The 27682-nt window shown below is 39.4% G+C and overlaps 1 protein-coding gene across 1 annotated transcript in view; it reads right to left on the bottom strand.

The window, feature by feature from the left end:
- The window catches only part of LOC124142594 (A disintegrin and metalloproteinase with thrombospondin motifs 16-like), a 92480-nt gene that overhangs the window by 41109 nt on the left and 23689 nt on the right, over positions 1–27682 (bottom strand). Inside the window, exon 3 of the mRNA XM_048397879.1 lies at positions 13489–13823. Coding sequence (XP_048253836.1) covers positions 13489–13823 — 335 coding nt within the window. The remainder of the gene's footprint in view (positions 1–13488; positions 13824–27682) is intronic.

The following is a 27682-nucleotide window of genomic DNA, read 5'->3' as shown; positions in this document are numbered from 1 at the left end:
ACTTAGATGTGGTCAGCATAATGTTTTGATGGATGGAGGTATCACATTGTGCTGTGTTCACATACCCTGTTATCTGTCCGCACATAATTCTGGTATTGTTGGAAAACAAGCTCCTACAGACTAACTGTTTGGTACAAATGAAATGACAAAAGGCTTCTTGGTGCAGAGAGTAAAACTGAACCAAATAACTTAAACTTCAAACAGACAAAATCAGATGACAGAATATAACTGAAAATGAACAAAATAATAATCCTGTTTTTGTTGCATTTCCTCAATGTGCATGTGGGGGGCACGGGTGGCCCAGTCGTCTCAGGCATCAAAATTCACTGTGCAGAGTTGCATCACTTGGGCATGCCAGAAACCTATGATGGTGGATTATAATCCCTGATTATGTTTCTAGGCTTTCCTCCCACAGTAAGCTGACTTGCCGTGATATAACTAGAATACTGTTAAAAGCATCAAGCATTATTGCAAGTAACTGTCATTTATGTTCTAAATTGTCTTGTCAAAATTGGGTTCAGAAATGTCTTTGACATAATGGATCTGTACTAGTGTACTGATTATAATAAAAAGGCTTCAATAAATCTGTCGACAAATGTTAATTCCATTATTAAAGTAGCAGAACTCTGCCATTGGTGATTTGATTAGGGACTTATGAAGTATAGTAGTAGTAATAGTGGTGGTCAAAACGAGGATAAGTGTTGGATACGTCCAAAAGACTAAGAATAAAAGAAACCAAACTGCACATGCCAAAGGTTTCTGGAAAGACATAACATCCCAATGTCGCAATTACAAACATATGTATTCCTTCCTTATTGAAACATCTATAAATAGACTTATTCTCAAATGAGGTGTCTCCCTGGAGTTGTTTACAACCCCCTATTCCCACACTTGCATCGTGGGTAAGAGGCAGGGTGTCTGATAAAGTCATGTCTGTGTTCATAAATATGACATTAGCAGGGTCTTGTGTAGTGGCCGAAACCATGCCCACCTGGAACTGCCCACCTGGACAAGCTCGTTTGACCCTTTGATCTACAGGTTGTAAATCAGGTGTGTTTGCGGTCAGGTAGGGGAATGTTTGTCACCTGTCTTCTTGCAGAGGAGAACATGCCCAAGCATTTCAATGTTAATGTGCATGCGTTATTAGAGGTCATCTCAAGTGACTATTACAGAATAGTCTTCTTATCAAGTGAGTGAGTGAGTGAATATTGTTTAATGGCAGTCAGTATTCCAGCTATAATCACAATAATCAAAACTGCCAGGAACACGAGCACTGGGATTTCCTGGGTCTATCTATTTAGTATACGGGACTCTCAGTAATATATTTCAAGTTTAAGGCATGAAGTCTAAGGCTGGTGGCCTGTGGCACACTTCAATTTATTTCAGTTTTTCATAAACTTGACGGGGGCACGGGTGGCCCAGTCATCTAAGGCCCCGTGATTCGCTGTGCAGAGTTGCGTCCCTTGGGCACGCCAGAAACCTATGATTGTGGGTTAGAATCCCGGTTCGCCCAATTATGTTTCTAGGTTTGTCAGCACCATACCCGTGCTCGTGGGTTTCATCGAAGTGGTAAACATCTGAGATCTGCATCACTTCGGGCTTTCCTCCCACATTAAGCTGGTAAACTGACCATGGTTGCTGTAAATAACGGCGAGTTATGCAATCTCCCGATCACTTCACATTTGATTTCGCGAAAGTAATGTAAACATTATTGAATGATTAGCTGATAATGTTTTTTGAGATGGGGAAGATATCGTGTCATTGGAAAACTTAGGTTTTTTAAAAATGTAAGTAAATTTGGGGAGCCATGCTTTACGGTGCACAATAACTGATTTAGCTCTATATTGAAGAGAGCAATAGTGAGGGGACACTGTAATTGCTGCATTGACTTGTGTTGGCAATGTTTAACAGACAAGATTAGTCCAATTACATGGACAGGTAAGATTAACTTAACGCAAGTTTAACAAGGTTGAATCGTCACAAGTGATTGTGCTGATTCGCCGCTGATTGCGTACAGCCAATTGTCAGTGACACTTGACACTGAGTGAGATTTCTCAGTTCGCTGTACACGTCACAAATTAGTGGTATTTGGGCTTGTCGGGGATCAGATATCAGTTTGCTATATACGTTAGTTCACAGTAGATAGTTTGTTATGTATGTATATTTTAAATGATAATATATCGGAGATAAATTTGGGATTTTTTAACAGTTCGTTATATCTGTTTGTTAGCTCTTTCCGTGTTCGTTATATCCCTGTTCTTCTGTAACTACTTTAATACATATTTCACTTCTTGGTATAATATGTACATGTAATGTCTCTTGAAAGCCAGTTCAAGTTTTAAAGTTCAAATGAATGGATTTCGCTGTCAAGTGAGCAGCTTCCTGAATGTAAACAAACGCACTTGTAGATTTGAATTTATCATCCAACACAGCCCAACAACAACATCAAGATATATATCACATTTCTGTTATCTGAATACACTGTGGTGTGGAACTGATAAATCTACAATTTACAACATTTTTTTTAACAAACGCATATTGCCAAAATGCCCTGACGCGCATTCTGATTGGCTTTCGCCATTTCAACAGATGGCGGCCCTTGAGAAGGGGGACAACTCTTGTAGGTTATGGAAACATGTCTGTGGTGACGAATGAACTGGACTATTTACTTGATTTTAATGAATGAAATGGCTTACTGACCTTATCTGACCCTTAGAATAAAAGTATATTTATTCAATTTCATTTCATCTTTTAACATAATTATATTTGTTTTAGTTGAAATACATCTTTCTAGCTTATCAAAAGCCCTTTTATTATTAATCCAAAGGTTCTAAAGAGAGATTTTTTTAGACAAAGGAATTTTATGTGCACACACTCATACCATTAAAAAAGTGAAAATGAAAAAACAAGAACTCAAGTTTGTTACGAGAAGAAGAGAAAATACTTAGACATGTTCTAACAATTTCAGATTTCACTTTTGAGATGGTCCCTACGAGCAGCCAAGTGGTGGCAACTGTGGGTAATTGTCTATAAGACAGTGGGAATATGGAAGCATGTATGAGTGTGTTCCGCTTGTGATAAGCTATAGGTATTAGGAGTTGCTTCTCATTATACCCTAGAATGACTGTCTGGACACAGTGGCGATAACCGATAATGTGGCATTCAGGATTGTTTGTTACTGGTCTACGTTTACTTACCTCTGCCAACTCTATACAAATAAATGTGTAAGCTAATCTGGTAAATGTTTAATCTTTTACATCTAATATCTGGTATGAAACTTGGAGTGGGTGGCAGTAATAAAACACTCTGCTTATAGTGCTGTGAAGGTACTTACTTAACTTCATAAGGGAACTTTGTCAGAAATCTTTTAGTTGTCAAAATAATCTTTGTTATGAAAACTTTTTAATTATGCAAAAATGACTTTCCAATTCAAACCATAGTTTGCATAACGGATCTATTTAAAACTGAGCCTGAAATGAAGAAAAATTGAATTCAAAAACAGTTAATAATGTCTATGTTCCAATATATATCCTGTAAACAAAGTCTTTACATTATCTTGGTTCTGGTTTGTTGTTTCATGACACACTCAGCAATACTTCAACCATATGGCCTTGGCTTGCAAATAATTGAGTATGGATAAGACAAACCAGTGATTGATATTATGAATAACAATCCATCACATCATACAGCCAACAGTATTTCAGTTATATCATGGGGTGCCAGCTTGATGTTGGAGGAAGGCCTAGAAACCAACAAGCATGTGCAAGGTCTTGACAACTTAAAAACATATTCAGGGCATGATCACAGGTTTCCGGCATGCTTAAGTGACGCAACTCTGCATAGCTGGGCTCCCCTGTGCACCCTGACATAGTGGTAAAGTGAGTGAGTGAGTTGGGCTTAACGCCGCTTTTAACATTATTCCAGTTATATCACGGCGTGTCAGCTTAATGTGGGAGGAAAGCCCGAAGTGATGCAGGTCTCAGACGTTTACCACTTCGGTGAAACCCATGAGCACGGGTATGGTGCTGACAAACCTACAAACATAATCGGAGCAACTTGGGATTTGAACCCACAATCACAGGTTTCTGGCGTGTTCAAGGGACGCAACTCTGCACAGCGAATCGCGACACCTCAGACGACTGGGCCACCCGTGCCCCCCATAGTGGTAAAGATATGCAAAGTAACAGTGACCATCTTGTGCATCTTTCCCTCCAGAACATGGCCTTTCCTTCCCAATTCCTGTATTATTTACACCTCTACAGCAATCTCCACAACAGGCTCACAATCTGGCCTACAGCACACAAGGGGACTCGGAGATCCCACCGGCCTGGCTATATGGGGGGTAGAGATTGCGCATTGCAATAAAACATATCCCTCCAGCTATGGTTACATCAAACAGCACCTGGGAATTCCTCTGTGATTAAACTGGCCAAGTAGCGATCACCTAGCTCAAATAAAATTGTCATAAACATGTGACCACTTGACTCATATGGCATATCAACAACACATGCGATGGCTGCTTTCTAAGAAAAACTGTATACTTTTGTTGAAATGTTTACTTCAAAGAATTCAAAGAATCAGATTAAATGAGAGAGTACTCTTTGTTTTCGATGAGAAAGTAAAAACAATTTCTTTGGAAAAACATCTTTTAAAAAAAATGTTCAGCAAAACTGAGTGAATGGTTTTGATACGATCCCTGGCTAGACCTCTCTACTTCAACCAGTCTGATCTCAATGGACCATGGATTTTAATTTGCTGTGAAATACTGATTAAATGTCCTCAAATATCTGCCAAGTCTGCAATGGAGAACCAGATTGTGCCAATGATTGGTTGTTAAACCTGTATATCTTCCATGAAAGTGGCTTCCACTATAAACCCATTTACAAAATTGATTTGACTAACATGCTAAGCTACCAGTATTGTAAAACGTGTGAGGGTTGAGTATAGCAGCCTCTTATCAGAGCAAGAACGTTTATTCCATATCAAAGCAAGTAGTATATACATGTATACATGAATAGCAATACTTTACATCTCTGTGCAAGTTATCCACAGCAATTGGAAATTTATTTGTCCAACATTAAGAGGGAATAACAGTACAACTTGAAATCTGCATGATACTATAAAATTAAAGCTACTTCAATTAAGTATTGACTTTCATTTTGTGTCTGAGATCATTGGAGTATGAACCTTCAAAAGGGAGGATCAACCTGACAACCAAACAACCTGTGTTGATGTGTTGGTCATCATGATCAATTGGCTCTTCATTCAAAGGTAATTGGTAATATGTGTCAAACAGATACTGAAGTGAATTCATAGATTGATTATGAATGTTATTGACTGTCACTGTCTGTCTTAATTAAGGCATGGATCAAGTCTATAAGCCTCATTAGGGGTGTGTGAGTACATCTCTTCGTTTTGTTCACATAGACCATGGGGATGCAATCAAACAGATTTTTTCCAATGTATGCAAAAAAAGGGTGAGTTAAAATTCAAGTTTCTAAATGAGTGAGCTTTTAGCAATATTCCAGCAATATCACGGCAGGGGGGCACCAAAAATGGGCTTCACACACTGTACCCGGGTCTTTGGCGTGACGAGTGAACGCTTTAACCACTAGGCTACCCGCCCCGCCCCAGTTTCTAAATGATCAGAAACAACGCTTCAGTATTTACTTGTGCATGGGAATTCCCAGGGGTTTTCCCAGGAATGTGAAAACAGTCCGTCAGTGTTTGTCATTTCAAGGATACAGTTTTATGAAAAACGTATGAACGTCAAAATGTGTCGTTCACATGTTTAGGAAAATCGGTATCACTTCATGGTCACGTGACTGGCCTCTTGGTCAAAAGAAAAAGCTGTATTTTGCGAGAAATGACCTTAGTTAAGCACCTCCAACACAATCAATGTTTCTCCATTTACTGTAGTAAGTTGTGAAGGTAACAGTATATACGTTCCAGTAGAGTAGTTGTGAAGATAATAGAACATATGTTCCAGTTGAGTAGCATTAAGGTGTCAGAATAAGAACACAGGGGATTTTATTTCTCTTTAAGATCACAATATTTGTGTCAATAAAGCTCTATTTCTGGTGGCAGTGACTAAACAATTGATCAAATCTTTATACAAACACACTGACAGAGGTCAATAACCTGGTAATACTCAACTGCTATCATTTACAAATATGTATTTTCCAAAGAAACAAAAATAAAAATATTTTGAAATGTTATATTCTTACTGGTCAACTTCAAAAGGGTAGGCATTTAACATTAGTTACACATTTATAACTCTTCACACTTATAAAATATTTACAGTTTGCTTTCGTATTATAAAGACAAAATAGTTAATTATATGGTATTTAATCTGACACATACCAAGATGATGCATGATTCTCAATCACTTATAAATGTCTTTATTTAACGGAGTACAAGAACTCAGCCAAGTGCTGGCAAGTGTCAATGAACTCAAAGTGTGTTCAATAACACTTTACTTCACATAGGGCAAATACAGATTTGGGAACCTTCTGTGACATCATCTTGGGTAATTGGTGATTTCTTGTATTCGTATGAATACTCTCATAATGGATTCAACTGTACTCGTTGATGTGGGTCTTTTATAAACTTTATAACAATGTGTACCTCCACTGAAGTAGGTTTCTCCAAACATTATAATAACCTGCTTCTTCTCTGGTAGGCCTTTACAAACCATGTCCCTTCAACAGTATCCTGTCATACATGGATTAAAGTTTCTTAAAATATTTCTGAATCTGGGAACCGTTGACAAATCACGAATACTGTATATCATTTCATTTTATTGATTCCGCAAACCATGCAAGTATATATTTGTGTTTTTTTCGCTTGACGTTTGACATTTTCTTAATTTATTCCGACATGTTTAATCATTTTTTGTTGGTATCTAAGCTAGATAATACAGCTGGCTTGTCCTAAAGAAGTCACAAGATAGTATATTTACTCAGCGATCTGTTTGTGTTTATTTGTGCTCCTTGTAGAACCACCTCAAGGCTCACCTCTGCCACTCCGGCTTGTATGAAGCATTTAGGTTTTTACACATTAACACCATTTAAACCTTAAATCTTTCAAAACGTCTCCTAAATGTAAGCTCTATTATCTATGTTGTGTAAAGCAAGGCATACTTGGCAAATATAAAACTGACTCCAGCTGGAGCATGTCCATCTTGTCCTTCCAATCAGTGTTTTACACTCACTTAATCGGCTGTTGCCGACATAACATGCATGTATGTCTGGTCCTACATGAGACAGTTTACAAAACTATAAATCAACAGTTGGGGGTTACCTGACATCAAGTTTATTAGACCACAGAAACAATTTTCAGGCGTTTTTGAAGCAAAAAAAGACTTGTCCAAATAATTAAATATATGATTGACTGATTGGGATCTCATGTTTCAGCATCAGCTTTATCTTTTTCTGGTCAAATGGCAGTTCTATCATAGCAAGGATACAATAAAACCTTTATACTTTATAATAACTTCAACTGCAAAAATACATTCATTGAAAGAAAAGCACTGAAAAAGGATTCTAGGAGCTCTGAACAATGACCCTTAGTCACGTGATAACAAATAGTGACATACATTCACTTATGCACTGTATATGCTAGACCCATATACGAATGATTAACAAACTATTAATTGGCAGCAAAGCAATTAATCATTTGTGCTTAACCCAAACCAAAAACGTCATGTAGAACAGCAAACGCAAAACGAGAATTTATTCTGAAGCCTAAGTCAACTAAATATATTTGTGTAAAGCTTTTTCCCATGATTAAGTCCTATTAACCAGTCAAAGACCGGAGTGATAAGGGTTTCTACAGATAGGGAGAAAGTGGGAAGCAAACATTTTAACTTCCTTGAGGGGATTTGCTATTGTTGCTATGCTAGATCTGGTGCATGTTAAGAGCCCTTCTACCTATGTTGGTCGGTCTTAGTCTGACAGAACATAATGATGAGTACATGTTAATAAGAGCTGCACTGACAAAAGATGGCTGGAGAGGGTTACTCCTAGGCACTGTGGACAGTGGTGGACACCGTTATGTACAAGTGCTTCTAGGTTGAAGTATCTGGGAAAGTGTAGGTCAGTAGTGGCTGACTACTGCTCACTCATCAGGTAGGAAGGGTTGAGGGCTGAGGGGGAAGCATCTCAGGGTTGAGGGAGGAAGCATCTCAGGGTTGAGGGAGGAAGCATTCCCAACTCACTACATGATGATTATTTGTTCACATCAACACTAACATGAAACACATGGCTCTTGACATTGCTGATATCATCCGTATCTGACAGCACCAATAGTCTTAATATTCGCCAACTCCCTTCACCAGCTTTGTCTGTTTCTCCGTGTGTACTTGCTGACCGATATGGCCGCAAATATCCCTATCAATCTAAACATGCAGTCACAATGCTTTTATTAATGAATTAGAAAGATAAATGTCAGTTAACTAGATACAAACAGATGGGCCGATATCCAGCTATGGAAACAATTGGAAGAGGGTGAGGATCAACATGTGAAAGGTAGCAATCGGCTAGCGTGTCATGGTTGACAACAAAGCCGATTCTCCCTCGCTTACAGGCCACCCCTCTACACCTGTGAAGCGACCTCAAATAAATACCAAAGTGCAGCTTGAGAGAAATTTGTTTGTGTTTATACAGCATTGCTTGCATGTTGGGGCAATATGGGGATGTTGGTCTGCTTTAGGGCTGGTAGAACACAGATCGGTAGCGCCAACAGTGGCACATAGCGCCAACGGTTGGACTGCAGGTGGGGGTCGTATCTCACATCACTGTTCAGATGCAAGGAGGAAAGGATATATCTGCTGCTAATTGTTGTTAAGGGGAAGGATTGTGTCTGTTTAGATACAGAATCCACTTGATAATCATCTTGTAAGGTTTACTGTTGCTGCTTTTGATGTGATGAATGTGGTACAGCAGATTCAGATGTACATGCTGTAAACATTGTCCAGACTGATTACTTAGTCCGGGACACAAATACTTAGGTTCAGTCTAAGTGAAAGTAAAACCTATTGCAGAAAACTCCAGTGTCTTCAAAATAGATAATGTTAGGATCTTTAGAACTATTTGCAACAGATGAAAAGGACTGTGATACATAATCACAGCAAATTCTAATGTAACTAATTCAAGTTAAAAGTGTGAAATGTATGTTTTGTTTAATGTCACACTCAGCAATATTCCAGCTTATGATGGCAGTTTGTCAATAATGGCATCTGGACCAGACAATCTAGTGATTAATATCATGAGCAACAACACACACCGTTGGGGGAAGATGACATGAAATCAACCAAGTCACCGAGTGGGGCCACCAGATCTATAAGTAGCCTCTGGGAACCAATTTTAACCTGAAATCCACACGGAGATAGTAAATGCATGTTTAACAAAGAAGTCCTTAAATGTTTCTGTTACACATGATGTTCTTATGTAAATAAATTCCTTCAAAGCAGTTTGGTAAAAAATGTCAGGCTAAAACATCCAATTTCTGGTAAATTAATACAGGGTTTTAACTTGGACTTTCGTATCCCATGTTGTTGAAACAGGAATGTAGTCCATGAAGGAGTTCCATGCATAGAAAGACTCTGTCCAAAAGCATATGGTATCTGGGATATATAGCCTGTATCTTATACCACAGGTGTATTATCATGTTACATCGGGGTATAAGACCAACTATCCACTACCAGTAAACAATCAGACACGCACACATATCTGCCACATTGTTCAAACCCCAGACACTACTTGACTCTTAGGTGATGGAGTAAATTCAAGCAAGAATTCAAAGTTTTTAGATTTGAAAGTTCACTGTGCATTATTTGTCAACATAACTTCAAGGCTACAAATATCTGAGATTGTGAACTTTATCATGAAAATATCAGCCGAGTAGGATTGCCATGGCTATTTTGTGAAAAAGCATTAACAGAAAGATTACCTAAACATTGCAATACATTGCAGGCTTCTAAAACATCATAATGATCAACACATTTGTCAGTTTAACCCTGGTTCTCATAGCCACCCCATTGATGCCGACATAGCTATGCCTTCTTGAACTTCTACACTTATCACCTAATGTCAAACAAGTTTTCAATATATTTTTTTTCCATACAAATCCTTAACACAATTGAAAACATCATGACAACCTGCAACATTTAACACTGGTTAAACTTGGATAAAGGATAAACTTGGTTGGAGGTTTAGGAGCATGACTTTTATATTCTAATATAATAAGATAAGGAGGAGGGTGAGAGAAAAAAAAGAGAAAAGAATACCATGTATTAAACTAATTTCGTAACAATGGGATATTGATGGACTTTTCTAGTTTCTTTCATGAGCAGTGACCTTATCAAATATATTTTTAGGCAGTATAGGTAAACATTATTCAGTATCTGTTAACCCTTTATGCTTCAGTAGGATAACCAACCAGTGTTATCTTTCAATAATTTGTTCTTTTCCCCTGATAACTGTCCCTCATTATGACAATTTCTGAAAACAAGATGGTCACAGACAAGTATAAGGACTACCCACCCCTCAGTAACCATTCTAACTAACCTTTGTGACAAGCATGGCTCTTTGGAGAGTGAGTGAGTATGGTTTTAAGCGGCTTTTTGCAATATTCCAGTAGTATCATGGTTGGGGACACCAGAAATGGGCTTCACACATAGTACCGATGTCGGGAATCAAACCTGGGTCTTCGGCGTGACAAACGAACGCTTTAACCACTAGGCTACCCAAACGCCCCGGTTTTTTGGAGAACAATCATTAGGTAACCTAAATCTTGATGGCAGACTCTCCATCAACATGTATTCTACCTGTTCCACTTTCCCCTGTCAGAGCAGGTACTCCATGTTAGTTCTTGTAAGGTTTGCTGTAACTACCAATTGCTAGGTAGGGCACAATCTCAGCGAGACATGACATGACATGACATGACATGACTGACAGTCGTACATCTGATATGGAGGTAGTTTTCACCCAAGTGATGTCCTAGATGCCAACATGCCTTGTCAGTCTGACACTGATGAAGCAGCATGTATTGGGAATAGGTCTTCATCCAGGGTCTACTTTACACAACAAGTTTTGCTTCAATGTCTACTTCAGTGAGTGAGTTGGAGCAAAATGCCAATGTTGGTTGACATTACTTTCAGAATCCCAAAGTCATGAAACTAAAGATAGCTGCTAACAGTTGCCACCCAAGTGACTTAATGGGTTGGGGTTAATACCACACTCAGCAATGTTTCAGTTATATGAATGTGGCCTGTAGATAATCCAATCTGGACCAGACAATCCAGTGATTCATATTCCAAATAACGATCCACACTCTCTGGGTAAGATGACTTGCCATGAAACAGGTCACCTGGCCATCCAATCCATTTGATTGCCTCTTACGACCAGCACAGGTTGCTTAAAGGGGGAATTACAGGGAGAGTGTGCACTATGATTCAGTGCCCATTTCAGTCTAAGTCTAATTGCTGTATGTAGTGACTTGTGTCCAATAAAGTCATTGTATGTATGACCACCGTCACATTGCTGGACTATTGTTGAGTGTTATGATCTGAGAACAGATCTGAGAACAGATCCCAGATCCCCGATTGAAAAAGTGTTTAATAAAGAAGGATGTATGTGTCATGTTTGTGATAACAATTCTTTATTCTAGTTCACTCAACAAGCATGATACACCTGTGGAATCAACATATGGCTACTGTTATCAGGCCTGTATGACACAAAATAGTTGTGTATAATATGTGCACATCATTGGCAGATGCTACTGTTAACCAACTTCTAAAATTCATCCAGTAATGGCTGATAAAAATATAATTTAACTGAGACAGAATGAGCCATTTCTTTCGACCTGATCCCAAATGTTTAGATTTGATTGAGTGAAAAGAAGAAGATCCCATGAACATCACTGGTTAATGGAAAACAATTTGAACTATTTACCTACATTCCGATCCAAAATCGTGTTTACTAGGATCGAAGTAGTGTAGAGCTAATTGGTATGCAGGAATAGCAGTCCTAATCTGTCATACAAGTGTCGGTATAATCCTGGACTACCGCATCGTGGCGCGGTCCTCCTCCCATACTGAAGCCACAGGGACGGTCTGTTGTTTACTTGAGCTTTACTCCAAAGCCATTTCAAGCCAAACTCATTCCACAAACAATTACATCAAAGACAATACAGAGTTGCTGGTTAATTAACCGTGGTTATCACTTCGTGAAATGCATGTCTGGACAATACCTCCCTGGCAGGCTTACTCCAGTCTAATCCATGTCCAGTGTATTGGCATTTTGGACATGGTCATCACTGGCCCTGTAGGTGTAGAGGTCTTCAGACACACATCCAATGAGTTCATCATAACAAGGTGACAATGAATGAAAGTTATTACAAGTTGTAACGGAATCACGAGGGGTACATGGGGTTTTATGTGTCCCGCATTAGGTTTAACACCACGAGCCGGAGGTAACAGTGGTCAAGCTTCCGAGACAGGCCTAAGCTGGGAATCTGGGGTTATAAGTGATCTTCACACAAAAGCTGGGAATCTGGGGTTATAAGTGATCTTCACACAAAAGCTGGTCTTGATGCAATGTCAGATGAATTGTGAGTTGAGACAGACTATATAAGTGGAGCGGGCACATGCGTAACTAGCTTCCAACACTTTCGTCAGTGCTAGACCAGTTCAATTTCACTTGGACATCACAAAATTCTCCACTTGTTTCTGTAATGCTTGACATCCATCCATGCTATTTCGGAAGTTTACAGATAATTCAAGCATCTAAATATTATTACTTCCTCACCACTGCTTACATTAAATAATACTGCATTCCTAACAACTAATCATTGTCCAAATACAATGAAATGAACTTTCTCAACAGAAACAATTTAATACGGTTACAATCATTGTTTAACAATATATACAAACTGCCAAATGACGGAATGGTGGTGTTAAAGCATAAACAGTTGGACACAATATCCTGTTTGTAGTGTGTAATTGGTGTAAGCATGGACTGACAGCTCACATACATCCTTAATGCATTACTGCAGACACTGTATGCAAGGCCATAATAAACTAATTATTAGATTTTATTCACCACCACCACCAAACACTTTGCCTCACATTTTGTCTGTCCCTAAAAATGTACAGAACTGGATTCTCTCTACTTGATCAAATACCCATGCTTTTAGTGAATCACATTTGTCAGTAAATCACTGGATTGTCTGGTCCAAACTCGATTATTTACAGACCACCATCATACAGCTGGAATACTGCTGACAGCGGCATTAAACAACAAATAAACACAACAAAAAATTAAACACATTCGTCAACAGCTGATGAACACTTGAATAATTTGTATTAAAAAGATGAAACAGAAAAGATAAAACGTCTCAAGTCTAAGTTATTTCTTAAAATTTGGATGAAAATTAAATAATTAATTAAGAGTGGCCTAATAGAGATATGGTATAATTTGTACTCACCACACCATTACAGAGCGATAATGCTGCCATGGAGTCGTCATGTGACAGAACCTTCCCCCGATACATGCAGTCCGACTCAGCACCAGACACGCTGTCAGTGTCCACATGACTCAAGTTGGAGGGTTTCCGGTGATATACCTTGAACCCTGGCGCTAGCAGCTTCCTGTTGAGACTGAGTTTGAGATGAAAATGGATGCTATCTCCTGTGAGGTTGAGGTACAGGTCTCGGACTGTCCCAGGATCAGCACTGCGACGATGGCGGACAGTTTGGGCAGGATCATCAGACAGTAGGTTTCCGTTCACATCAACCTGGGATGGATACACCACAGAGTAGTCTGCAAGAAATAAAAAATATGATCAGACAATACAACAGAACCATGGACAATGTAACTCAACTGGTCTCACTGAAACCCTGCGCACTTGTCCTGATGGTCCCATCCCACTTGTCCTGATGGTCCTGATGGTCCCACCCCACTTGTCCTGATGGTCCCATCCCACTTGTCCTGATGGTCCCATCCCACTTGTCCTGATGGTCCCACCCCACTTGTCCTGATGGTCCCATCCCACTTGTCCTGATGGTCCCACCCCACCCCACCTGTCCTGATGGTCCCATCCCACCTGTCCTGATGGTCCCATCCTACTTGTCCTGATGGTCCCACCCCACTTGTCCTGATGGTCCCATCCCACTTGTCCTGATGGTCCCACCCCAATTGTCCTGATGGTCCCACCCGACTTGTCCTGATGGTCCCATCCCACTTGTCCTGATGGTCCCATCCCACTTGTCCTGATGGTCCCACCCCACTTGTCCTGATGGTCCCACCCCACCTGTCCTGATGGTCCCATCCCACCTGTCCTGATGGTCCCATCCTACTTGTCCTGATGGTCCCACCCCACTTGTCCTGATGGTCCCATCCCACTTGTCCTGATGGTCCCACCCCACCTGTCCTGATGGTCCCATCCCACTTGTCCTGATGGTCCCACCCCACTTGTCCTGATGGTCCCGACCGACTTGTCCTGATGGTCCCACCCCAATTGTCCTGATGGTCCCACCCCACTTGTCCTGATGGTCCCACCCCACTTGTCCTGATGGTCCCACCCGACTTGTCCTGATGGTCCCACCCGACTTGTCCTGATGGTCCCACCCGACTTGTCCTGATGGTCCCACCCCAATTGTCCTGATGGTCCCACCCGACTTGTCCTGATGGTCCCACCCCAATTGTCCTGATGGTCCCACCCCAATTGTCCTGATGGTCCCACCCAAATTGTCCTGATGGTCCCACCCCAATTGTCCTGATGGTCCCACCCGACTTGTCCTGATGGTCCCACCCCAATTGTCCTGATGGTCCCACCCCAATTGTCCTGATGGTCCCACCCAAATTGTCCTGATGGTCCCACCCCAATTGTCCTGATGGTCCCACCCGACTTGTCCTGATGGTCCCACCCCAATTGTCCTGATGGTCCCACCCCAATTGTCCTGATGGTCCCACCCCAATTGTCCTGATGGTCCCACCCAAATTGTCCTGATGGTCCCACCCCAATTGTCCTGATGGTCCCACCCCACTTGTCCTGATGGTCCCGACCGACTTGTCCTGATGGTCCCACCCCAATTGTCCTGATGGTCCCGACCGACTTGTCCTGATGGTCCCACCCCACCTGTCCTGATGGTCCCACCCCACTTGTCCTGATGGTCCCACCCCAATTGTCCTGATGGTCCCACCCCAATTGTCCTGATGGTCCCACCCCAATTGTCCTGATGGTCCCACCCCAATTGTCCTGATGGTCCCGACCGACTTGTCCTGATGGTCCCACCCCACCTGTCCTGATGGTCCCACCCCACTTGTCCTGATGGTCCCACCCCAATTGTCCTGATGGTCCCACCCCACTTGTCCTGATGGTCCCGACCGACTTGTCCTGATGGTCCCACCCCAATTGTCCTGATGGTCCCGACCGACTTGTCCTGATGGTCCCACCCCAATTGTCCTGATGGTCCCGACCGACTTGTCCTGATGGTCCCACCCCAATTGTCCTGATGGTCCCATCCGACTTGTCCTGATGGTCCCACCCCACTTGTCCTGATGGTCCCTTCCGACTTGTCCTGATGGTCCCACCGCACTTGCCCTAATGGTTTCACTGAAGCCCACCTCACTTGCCCTAATGGTTTCACTGAAGCCCACCTCACTTGCCCTAATGGTTTCACTGAAGCCCACCTCACTTGTCCTCATGACCACACAAGACCATCCTTTTCCATCTTGCCATAGGTGTCATAGGGGGAAAGTGAATTACCAGTATCCAAAAAGTAAAGTTAAATGTCAAAGTCACAGAGGAATATTTTCACTTGTATCTGTCACATAAAAATGGGAGCATCAAATTTGTGAGACTCGTTAGTAACGATTGGATACAGATATCATAAATGCTGTACCATGACTCGCTAAAAGTCATATTTGAGGCAGTTTGACTATTAAATGTCAACATAACATTTTCGCAATCGAAATACATGAAGTCCCTACGGTGACTGGTCAAATTGTTCCATATGTCAAAAAATATCCTGCATACCACCTGTCCCAAAGTGCTACGCTTATGGTTCTTATAATTTTTAGTATATATGGTGGAAGCTGCAACTAAAATAACACGATATTGGAATATATTATTCCTGATAAAATAATAATTTCAGATACAATTTCTTCCGACCATTGCATCAAAATTCTTTGAAGTTGTATCATTGGGTACGTTTTAACTAAATCACCGGCAGATTGGTAGGAAACATGTGCACAGCTGATTGCTATTTCCGGCTTAGTTTCAGTAATCTTAATCTCTGCATATAAAACAATGCCTTGGAGAGCAGGAAATACATTTTAAATGATAAATTATCATGTCTAGTGATGTTTTATATCAAATTTCATACTTTTATTGACCAAGTTTGTTATACCTGTTTATTCACCTGAATTCGCTGAAGGGATACTATAAAGCTCATCAATTGTTTGGACCCCGAAGGTAACGTTGTTTGTTTTTTAAAATGTCTGGACAGAAAAAATTTAAATGTCCGGTAAGCAATATTTTAAACCAGACATTTGAGATTCCCAATGGGACGTGTCTGGCGCATATGACCGTTTCCGGATCCCTGCTCGTTACTACATATTTCTGCTATCATTCACCAAAATTCTCAGTCAGATGGTCTTTGTACTTTTGGGCAAGTCTGTCACTGGTCTGATTTGGTCATATGATCATATCTGCAGCTGGTAAGTTAATCTGTCAAATTGTAAACTATGCTTCAGTTTGAAAGGTATTGCAGTTTAGAGACAATAATTATTTTTATAATAAATCAGTTAAGGCAAAGCAACTAATTTCATTTTGAATAATGTTTGCAAAAGTGGACACCCTAATGAAATTTGTTCAAAAACTCTTTCTTGTTCATTATATACAATATGATGATGCCTTAAACAAGCTTAACTCTTTGAATCACACACTGCCTGTGTATGATTTTATTGAAATAAATTTACACTACACAGGTAGCAAAACACTATTATATATAAAATTGTACCAGTGAAAACTTTTTCAATTTACACGTGTATGACAGATGGATGACTGGAAAGCCAACTCCTTGATTGAAGTTAAAATTATTCTAACATGGTGTCAGTTCACTTGAAATTGAATGCCACACTGTCATAAAACAAAGGAATGGCTTCTGCCGTGATATAAGGGAATTGGAACCTTTCTAGGTACATATGGTCCTCAATAAATGTCACATGACATGGAAGTGGAACAGATTACCCAGTGTTCCGATTCAAATTACCACACAAATACACCTCACAAGGATCCTGACATTATCCAATATTCAACAGAACTTTTGCAGGTGCACATTTTGTAAACATTTAACAGAAAACAACATATTTTAAAACTGCATTTGCGTTCGTCATACATTGGACAGTAGATGTGATCTAAGCCATGTTACAGCACAAAAGGTCAGGGAAATCTACAGGGCAGGTGGAGGGTTGGAAGGATGAGCTCTCAAGGTTTTTGTGATTTTCTGTATCATATGCAACCAGCTTGGGAGGTGGGCCTTATACAGGGCTATATTAGTTAATGTGTTCCATGTCAGAAAAAATATTGAGAGCCATATTGTTTTTCAATATCTTTCTGCATCCTTAATGATTGGCTGACTGTTTTGTCATTTCCCACTTTTCTCATGGTGATGTAAATCATCATATCACTGGGGATGAACATTTGTGAGAGTTGGGTTTTATGCTGCTTTTAGAAACATACCAGCAATATCACACAAGCTAGGGGACACCATAAATGGGCTTCACACATTGTACCGATGTGGGGAATCAAACCAGGGCCTATGGTGTGACAAGTAACTGCTTTAACAACTAGGCCACCCCACCACCGGAATGAACATTTTGAAATTTATGTTAAATTGTTAGCATAACTATCTCATGGATATTATTGCCCAAACATTACGAAATAGTTGGAATACAACATCACCACTGTATACAACACGTAAACAGATCCTAACAAATACCATGTGGGCATACAGATATATATTTTGATATGGACAAAAAGGTGTGAAAAATACTGCATCAAGGAAGGGAACAAGGTAGCAGGATTCAAAATCATGTCTAATATGTACAAGATCACAATCCTGAGTTCAGCTAATGAACACTGATAATTTCCTAACACCTCGTAACTTATTCTCTCAGTGTTTCATCAGCACAACTACATTGGCTAGAGAAGTGAAAGAATTTCATGTACCATGTAGGAGGCATCAAGATCAGTGACCTTATTTACCAGTTCTATGACGACGGCCTGGACATAGACGATCAAGTCAGGTACACGTAATCCAGTGAGTGATACGAGTCCTATAAAGTCTGGGTACAAGACATCAAGTTTGAAGACCTGATCCATTTTGTCAACTTTTACTACGAACATAGGTCGCTGGGGTCTATTCTAACCCTTGAATACCCATCGAGATGGAGATTAAAAAATGTTGGTTTGTTTGTTGTTAAACGCTGCACTAAAAACGAAGTACTAAAACAATTCAAACCTTGGTCAATGAGATCTCTTGTAAATCCATTTCAAGCACAGATTCGTTTGTCATAAAAACATACAACACTTAACCCCTCCTGATATGCTATCACAAAGTCGACAGCTCATATCATTATCAAATGTATTTCATACACTGAGAAACACTTATGAGGCTTTTATAGCCAAGATGGTTTGTCCTGCACAGTCTAGCATCCCCTTATCATCACAGAGGATGGCCTGTCTGGAAACTTGGATCCACATACAGTCCCATCATTATAATATCTGCTGTGGAATTGACATACTGTAATCCTCAATATGTGACCTTGATGATAGAAGATGTAACAGCCCACTTAAATGTAAAAACCTTTATATATACACTAAATTTGAAGTGTGAAAACTGAAATCTTACAACAAAAAAAAGGTCATAAATCAATGAGAATAGGTAACCTCCAATGAACAAACCCATTCAGTTAATTTTCACCTGATGACCTTAATGATAGTATGTAGTGTTGGGAATTGGTCAAAATTTCAAGACCGTCACTAGTTTGAAGACGCAATGAAAGCTAACGACTGTTCGTAAATGGAAATTCCCACATATATTCTCTGTCACCTTCATAAATAACAATAAATGAAATAGCGAAAGTCTGAAATAATATTTTTCTTTACCCTGCGACACAAATATATATATACCAGGCCATGGCAAACCATTATAATTCGATCAGTATTACAATTTGTCATGAGCATGGTCTCTGCCTTAGGTCACATGTCACCGAGTTGGCTTTTGAATATCTGAGTAAATTTAGTGGCTTGAGTGGAAGTTCATTGACAGTTTCTTCTCGCCATGATATTTGACACCAAAAACATTCATCCGACTCTTGCCTTTTTTGTGTTGAGGATAAATGCAACTGAAACTGTGGAAACAATAAAATGAACAAGAATACCTTGACAAGTGCATTTGTTTTCACGCTTTGATGCTTCGGTTTCCATGTTGTACACAGCTCTTATTCATCCTTTCATTACAAACTTCACTTAATCATTGCAAAACGTGTCCCACGGTCGATAGATGTCTAAACATCACCAGTCTGAACACAAGTGCAACTACACACTTGTGCCTAAAAATTACATTTAGTACTAGTTACTAAATGTCTTTATTGCATGTGTACAATTTGGTTACAATTTGACCTTCTCCCGGGAAGTTACCATTACGTCATCAATGCTTCTACAATAACTTCACTATCTCTTCTTTTGCGAGGGCCTTCCACCGCATGGGACGAACCATTTTCCCCATTCTCTCTCCTCACTTTCCTGCCCTGTTTGCCTACATCTATCTCATTTCCTTTGCACATCACATTTTATTTGCCATTACAGGTACCAGGCATAACAAATTGCACATAACTATCACTCCAGCATGTTGTACATATATTATCACTTCTGGAATAAACCTTGTCATGGGGTGGCATGGTTCAACCTCCATCATCATAATTTATAATGTATGTTTAATGTATAAATATGTTTACTGATTAGGTTTTCCAATTGCCCGTTTTACAGCAGTACCTAGGCTGGGTTACCTTCTTACCAGCAGTACCTAGGCTGGGTTACCTTCTTACCAGCAGTACCTAGGCTGGGTTACCTTCTTACTAGCAGTACCTAGGCTGGGTTACCTTCTTACTAGCAGTACCTAGGCTGGGTTACCTTCTTACTAGCAGTACCTAGGCTGGGTTACCGTCTTACTAGAAGTACCTAGGCTGGGTTACCTTCTTACTAGCAGTACCTAGGCTGGGTTACCTTCTTACCAGCAGTACCTAGGCTTGGTTACCTTCTTACCAGTAGCAGCTCAGTCTTTTCTGGGTTTTCACTCGGGGGAATCTATTAACAATTATGTCTGTCAACACAAGTTGCCACATTATAAGCAGGGGCCTGGCAGCGATTGCTCCCACTTAGACTCACAGCATTGGTCTGGTTGCCATGTTTTTGTTATTTGGGTCTCAGCATTAATCCTTTGGTAGCTATTAACATTTATGTTTTGCAACACAAGTTGCCACATACCTAGGCCTGGCAGTGTCAGCTTCCATTTAGGTCCACCAAAGACAATATTTGGCAAACAAATTTTGAAAACTCTCAATATATCGCTGATCTCAGTGAGATGTGTGTAGAGAAGACAGATCACTGAGGGAAGTTAATGCAGATATCCATAAGATAAAGGTTTTCCTCAAGTTTTTGACCGTCTCCGTCGTCTAGTGGTAGAGCGTCCGCCCAGAGACACAGACAGACAGACACACAGACACAGACACAGACACAGACACAGACACACACACACACACACACACACACACGTCGCTATATAAGTGCAATAATCTTGGACGCGACGTTAAACCCAATTTCACCTCACCTCCTCAAGTTTATACAACAAATGAAAAATTAAACAACAACCACTGAACAAGGTTATTTAATGAAATATTATTTAATAAAAAACAATGATCATAATTATTGGTGTTCTAACTACTTTATCCATTTAAAATCGTTATTGAAAATATTATATATTACATTTTCACCAATCAGCATTTGAAAGGGTGTCAAAACACTGGCGCTAAGTTACATATTCAGTAATCACTTGATAAGATTAAAAAATAGTTATGATTTAGAGCGTACACATATATATATATATTTGTCTCCACATCCAAACCGACACTACATGCTTCGAAGATCAGCTAACTGATTGTGGCGTCTGTCAATTGGCAGCTAACATATTAATGTTTTTTAAATCTGCTATCACGTTTTAGTTGATTGCAGCAGGTTGACAGGATGCGTAATCTATCCCATAATGCAACAGGTGATTCCTAAGTGTCTTCTTCCCCTGCGCCTCGAATCTGTCAAACTGTGTGAGATGGTCATCCATGTAAAACACACTACCGAAATATAGTAGCTTATCCAGGCTAATTATACAACAAATGAATCTGCAAGAGGCAAGAGGCATGCCCACACATACATCAGCTATATCTCATTCCAGTCATAGGTGAAAACGAGGTGAGAAAATAAGATCACGTGTCAAACTGTGTAATAATTATACAAAAACCATGTGTGGTGAGATTGCGTGATGGAGACTGCTACTTGTGAGGTTGAGTCAGAATGATGAGAAGAGCACCTCACTTCAACACTGCCGGAAGAAGGAGAAAACATGCTGATGTCAGCAATGATGTGATGATGCGACTGAATGTGTGAATATATCTTAACTCTTTTTCACAGGATGAGATTAAAGGAGTTGAGCTGCTCAAGTTTGAGTCAGTGAGAAATACTGCTGCATTTTACATAGGCCTGTAATGATTTTGTTGTTTTTGGTGTTTCAGTACACACTGGGCAATATTCCCCACTGTATGATGGCAGCCTGACAATAATGGGGTTTGGATGAGACAATCTGGTGATTGATCCCATGCCGCCCCCAACCTTGTGAGTGAGTCTGAACATCCGAATGACTTGTAGGACAAGCATAGGTTCCTGACCTGACCGGACCTGTTATAACCTGGAATTCCCATAGGGGGCCTGGAGAGTACCAAACCAGATGAACCAGTGTGAGCAGAGATATACATTTGTTTAATATAACCACAACATATTCAGTGAGATTGTGGCCAATTGTAGATCTTATGGTCAGCTTTATACTACTAACCAGCTCTGGAATTCCACGGGGAACAGAGTGTTTTAACTTAACCAGTAATATTCGAGGGGGTCAGTCTTGAAAAATTATGGGCGGCCCGAGATTAAATACAGACTTTGTGTGTTGTTTGTTTGTTGTTTAATGCCACACTCAGCAATATTCCACCTATGTGATGGCGTTCTGTAAAAAATCAAATCTAGACCAGACAATCAAGTCATTGATATCATGAGCATTAATCTACATAATTGGGACACAATGACATAGCAAGTCAGCAAGCCTGATCACCCGATCCCGTTTGCCGCCTCTTGCGACAAGCATGGGTTGCTGAAGACCTGGATCTTCATGGGATGACATGTATGTTATGTTACAGTTGAATGATCATGTTGCTTTAATCATTATAAAACTGCCCCATATATTTTATATCTAATTTTAATAGAGAGATCAGGGGAACACATATTACCTGAAAATAGGTGCCATTAAGAAAATCCTCCATATAATTATAATAATACAGTAGACTACGTTCATAACAAATACGCTTATAACAAACTGACCGATTTAATAAACTTGTTTTTTTGTCTCGGACATTTATGTATATATGCTTATAACGAACTACAGTTATTACAAACTATAATTAGTGGTCCCTTTATACAGAAGAATAATCTCAACAATAAGGTAATCTCCGTCATCTTTAAACAGCTTTCCTGTTAGTCAAAAACTATCTTTATAATAAATTTCAACTAATCCTCCCAAACCAAAAACAGCAATACCTAAGGTTAAAAATTTTACAGAAGCAAAAAACACAAACTGTCTGAGAATGATTACTTCTATTTGAGAAATCAAGCATCAATTGGGTTTAAAAAGCTTTTAAGAAAATTACAGGTTGTGAACAGAGCCTGCCCAAGGTGGAGAGAAGATTACCCGCAAGTTGGCACACTATAATCAGGAGAGCACCACTCCATGCCCCGGACTTGCCTCCCCTCAAATTAGCGTCGATTAAGACGTAACCTATCCTGAGCTTAAGTTACTGGGAAGTAGACACACTCTTACACAGGTCACCAAGGAAACAGAGCATCTCTGCTCAGAGAATCACATAATAACCATTGTTCCCGAATCCATTCAATATTTTCAAAGTGAATATTCGCTCAACTAAACCAATATTAGGGACTTTAGTTAATCTCCTCATTTCTCAAACACTTCACTTGACTTACTTTCTTTCAAATTTGGAAAAAATGAACAATCTTACCATGAAGCATTATTATTTCAAATTCATAAGAAGAAAACATTGATAGCGTCTACTTTTCGTTACAAGAATGGGCTATTTTGTCTGATATTCTGTAAATGAGATTTATCAACGCTTCACACTGATTCATGTCCACTGTATGCATCAACATCAAGCTGGAGGAATCTGTGCACATTTCTACACACATTCTGCATCTTTATTGGATTTGAAGAGCTGTCATTTCTTCCTGACTGCTGTTTGACAGCTGATGGTAGTGCTCATACAGAGATACCAGGTTTAGGGACAGTTACAATATCATCTTCTTTTTTAAATAACTTATGCCCTTAACTGTTGAAAAAGACTGTCGTGATAATTTACACAAAATACATTTCATTGTTGAATGAAAACAAACAACAATTCCTATATTCCACATGTTCTTCTTCTTTTGTGGCCCCAAATCTGGAAACAACTCCAAAAGCATGAGCAGGGCGGTCTCTCTGGTTGTCAGTGTTTTGAACTGATGACTTAGTATGTGAGACAGAGAATTTATCAGTTTGGAAGTTCATAAATTTGGGAGTTCATCTGGGAATTATTCACTTCAAAATGACTCATCCAGTAGGGAATATGATGATAGGGTGACAATGTTGTGTCAAGTTTGCTGCTTAATGACTAAATAAAACTTTGAGCCACAAGGTCTAACTCACCTGAACTTTTCTGGAATATATATTTAATTAAGGCTTGACTGTGTATTTTTTTCGGTTCATTGAGGTATGAATCGAAAAACCAAGGTGCTAACTGTATGAATCCGCGTAGCGTATTCTTACAAAAGTTTGCACATTGGTTTTTCATAGTCAATGCTTATAATTAGATTTGACAACATAAAACATGTTTTATCTACACTAGTTTACCCCAAAACAGTTGTATATATCAAAACAGACAAAAATGAAAAGATTGATAAACATTCCAGGTGTAGGAATACATACTGTGGCGTGACATGAATCAGGCGATCGTTTAATTTATGCACATAACTTGACACGCCTACACAGTCAGTAGCCAATCAATGGAGAGCAGGATCAAAACAATGTTCATTGGACCTGTCAATTAAGGCAAGAGGCGAAAAGAACTGCAACAGTCAGACTGTAATGAACCGGAAGAAATATGTCCGGGAGAAGGCGGCTGTTTCAAATTACATGGTCAGTTACTGCCAGATTCAAACATTACTTCCCTGATTACGGTAAAACACAGTTGGAAAAATGCTAGTTAGAAATGAAACCCGAAGACATGAAAGCTGAACCGAGGCGAGCAGAAAAAAAACAGGTGAGCGAGCTGTTTCATTCATTCTCGGCCTTCGGTTTTAAAGGTTTGTTTAGACAATGAATATGCATGAAAGTCGCTAAATGTCCTGTGCATGACGATACACGTGAGCAGAAAGGGAATTCCCTCGACTGTAATATTGGAATTCCCCGACATTCCGAAGTAATAAAAGTAGTGTGCCTCGGTGGGCGTGGCTTAATGTTTTACATTCATTGGGAAATGAATGTAATAACATGTGACCAATTCACCTAATCAGAATACAGGAATTTCAATGAACACAACGAAAATTTAATTATTAGACCATACAGGTCATAATAAAGTGTTAAATACATTTGATTGCTCTGTGAGCACCTTACATAATAAATTGTGGTTTCTGAAGTTTCAAAGCTTATGTGCAAATGAAAGTAGAACTTTGGCCAAGAATATGCTGATGCAACATCAACATCAAATAGCCAACATTTTTGTCTAGAAGTAAAAAATTAACATCAGCATAAATAGTTTAGAATGAAAATAATATATCAGAAAAATAATTCAACCTCCAAGTGAAAAACAATCATATTTTGAGCAGACTACATGCATGTTATCTAAAAAAGGCATCGCACCGGAGCCAAGGAGGGTGTATAGCAGTAGGTGCTGCAGACACTTGATGCATTAGCTGCCTCCTGATATGTGCATAGCAACATGTGCATGTGCAGTATACAGGTGCAGCCCAAGCACATGCATATCATCCTGCATGTCTATTTCCCACTTTCCTATCTGCAACATTAAAGTGTTTCAGCATTATCACATCACCTGTGACCTTGGGAGACAACCTAGATATGAAATCAAAGTGAAGCGTATACTTGGACTAGAAGATTGAAAAACATTCTACATTTCTTTTGCACTCAAACAATTTCTTTTAAAAGTTTGAGAAACACAGACAGGAACATTTGCATGTGTCTCAATAACCCAAGTCTGTCAGTTTACGCCCAATATCTGAAGTTCAAATTTCATAACCTACATTGATAGTCTTGCCACATGTTTATCATGAAATGTACACACATTTGTTTGTTTGTGTGTTGTTTAACGCCACACTCAGCAATATTCCAGCTATATGATGGTGGTCTGTAAATAATGAAATCTGAACCAGACAATCCAGTGATTGACATCATGAGCATCAACCCACACAATTTGACATTGCTTCCTGTGTCATGGAAAGAAACAAATTTTAGATAGAATATACAATGTAACAATTTCTTTGTTCATACATAATATTCATCCATCAATTATGAGGAATACCAAATACATATACGAAAAAAACCCACAACATTTCTAGTATAATAAAATACCATGTACTCATTATATACTACTTAAAAGAAATTAAAGAACACCCCATTCTTTCATATTACTATAGTCAATCTGTCATGCCATGTCATGCCAAGTCGGGTGTTTTTAAACTCCGTTTGAGTTTAGAGGGGTATATACACAAAATAAACCTAACCTAGCCTTCAAAGCTTGTGACTCGATACTGACTGTTGTTTAACACTACACTCGGCAATATTCCAGCTATATGATGTCAGGCCTGTATATAACTGAATCTGGACAATTCAGTGGATGATATGAGCAACGATCAACTCCATGACAAACTGTCAACCATGTCAATGAGCCTGACCAGATCCATTAAGTCGACTCTTACGACCAGAATAGGTTGCTTTGGACCAATTCTAAAATGAAATCCAATTTTGATTTGAATGAAATGAATACTGACATGTACTTTCCGGAGAGACGTGTATGTCCTGATAATGTTCACATCTTTTGTCAGTCATACCAGTCACATCTCCCCGAGGCAAGAGAGTTAACTGACTATAAAAGTCCAGTTTCCACCCTTGCCGAACTAGGCTGGTTTTATAGAGTTACATATTGGCTGGACTAACTAGTCTATGCATAGTCCAATCAAAATCGCGCAACGAAATCCGGTTAGTAAAGTTTCCTGCAGATTTCGTCGATTGCAGGATTGCGAAACATGTGCACCGCCAACTCCTTGTATACAGATATTTTCCTAGTCTTTTTCTTGTTTTTAATCAAGGTGCTCACATGATTTGATGCACTTCGCATTTTATCACGTTATCGGTCTTGATTATCGATCAGATCTTCTTGACTGGGCACCGCTATTTTGTTTGAAACAAATACAAGTGATACGAGAGGTAGAATCTGATTGGTCCATAGGAGAGGCTTTGAAGGGACATAACTCGTAATAACCAATGGTGCTGCAACGATCGAGCCCAGGAATTCCAGCCTAGTTCGGCAAGGGTGGAAACTAGACTTTTAAAGTCAGATAACTCCCTTGCCTCGGGAAGATGTACCAGTCAGTGTCTTTACTCCTGAACAGGCCCTTCAATATGGCTGCCATGGTGTCAGTGCTGAATGTTGTTTATATTATTAATTTGAGAACTGTCATTGTTCAGAACAAATACACAAAATGTTGATTTCTTTGATTTTAGAGGAGATGTTGAAAATGTGAAGTCATTATAGGGGTATGTGAGAATGAAATTGTAGCTGGGTCACAATTAGTCTAAAAAAAACTGCATACAGAATTCAGTGATGTATACAAGAAATAAGAAAACATATATTTTATATATGGCTGCTGTATTGGTCATGTTTAAATATGATTCAAATTCTGTGAGCAATATTTAGAGACATTATTTCTGGAATCATCCATGCAAAGCTTTATTTAGTATCTTAGGATACTTGTTGGAAATGTAATATAAGGATAGTTTTCCAGCAAACTGCAGTCAACATAGTACACATTACTATGAGATAATGAACTAAAATAGATGATGTTAGGATCTGAGTATATATGCAATAAAATCCATATCCTCTAGCGATTCTAAAAATATATATTTCAAAGCTAACTTTAATCAGACTTGTCAGAGTGTTAGGTTTTTATTAAGACAAACTTTTCTGATGCATAAATAATGTTTCTACATATCATAGTGGTTACTAAAACATTG

This window comes from Haliotis rufescens, unplaced genomic scaffold (genome assembly GCF_023055435.1).
Source record: "Haliotis rufescens isolate VD_foot unplaced genomic scaffold, xgHalRufe1.0.p SCAF_17, whole genome shotgun sequence".
Taxonomy (NCBI): Eukaryota; Metazoa; Mollusca; class Gastropoda; order Lepetellida; family Haliotidae; genus Haliotis; species Haliotis rufescens.
Note: the sequence above shows the minus strand (reverse complement) of the source record. Positions and strands in the feature narration are given on the sequence as shown.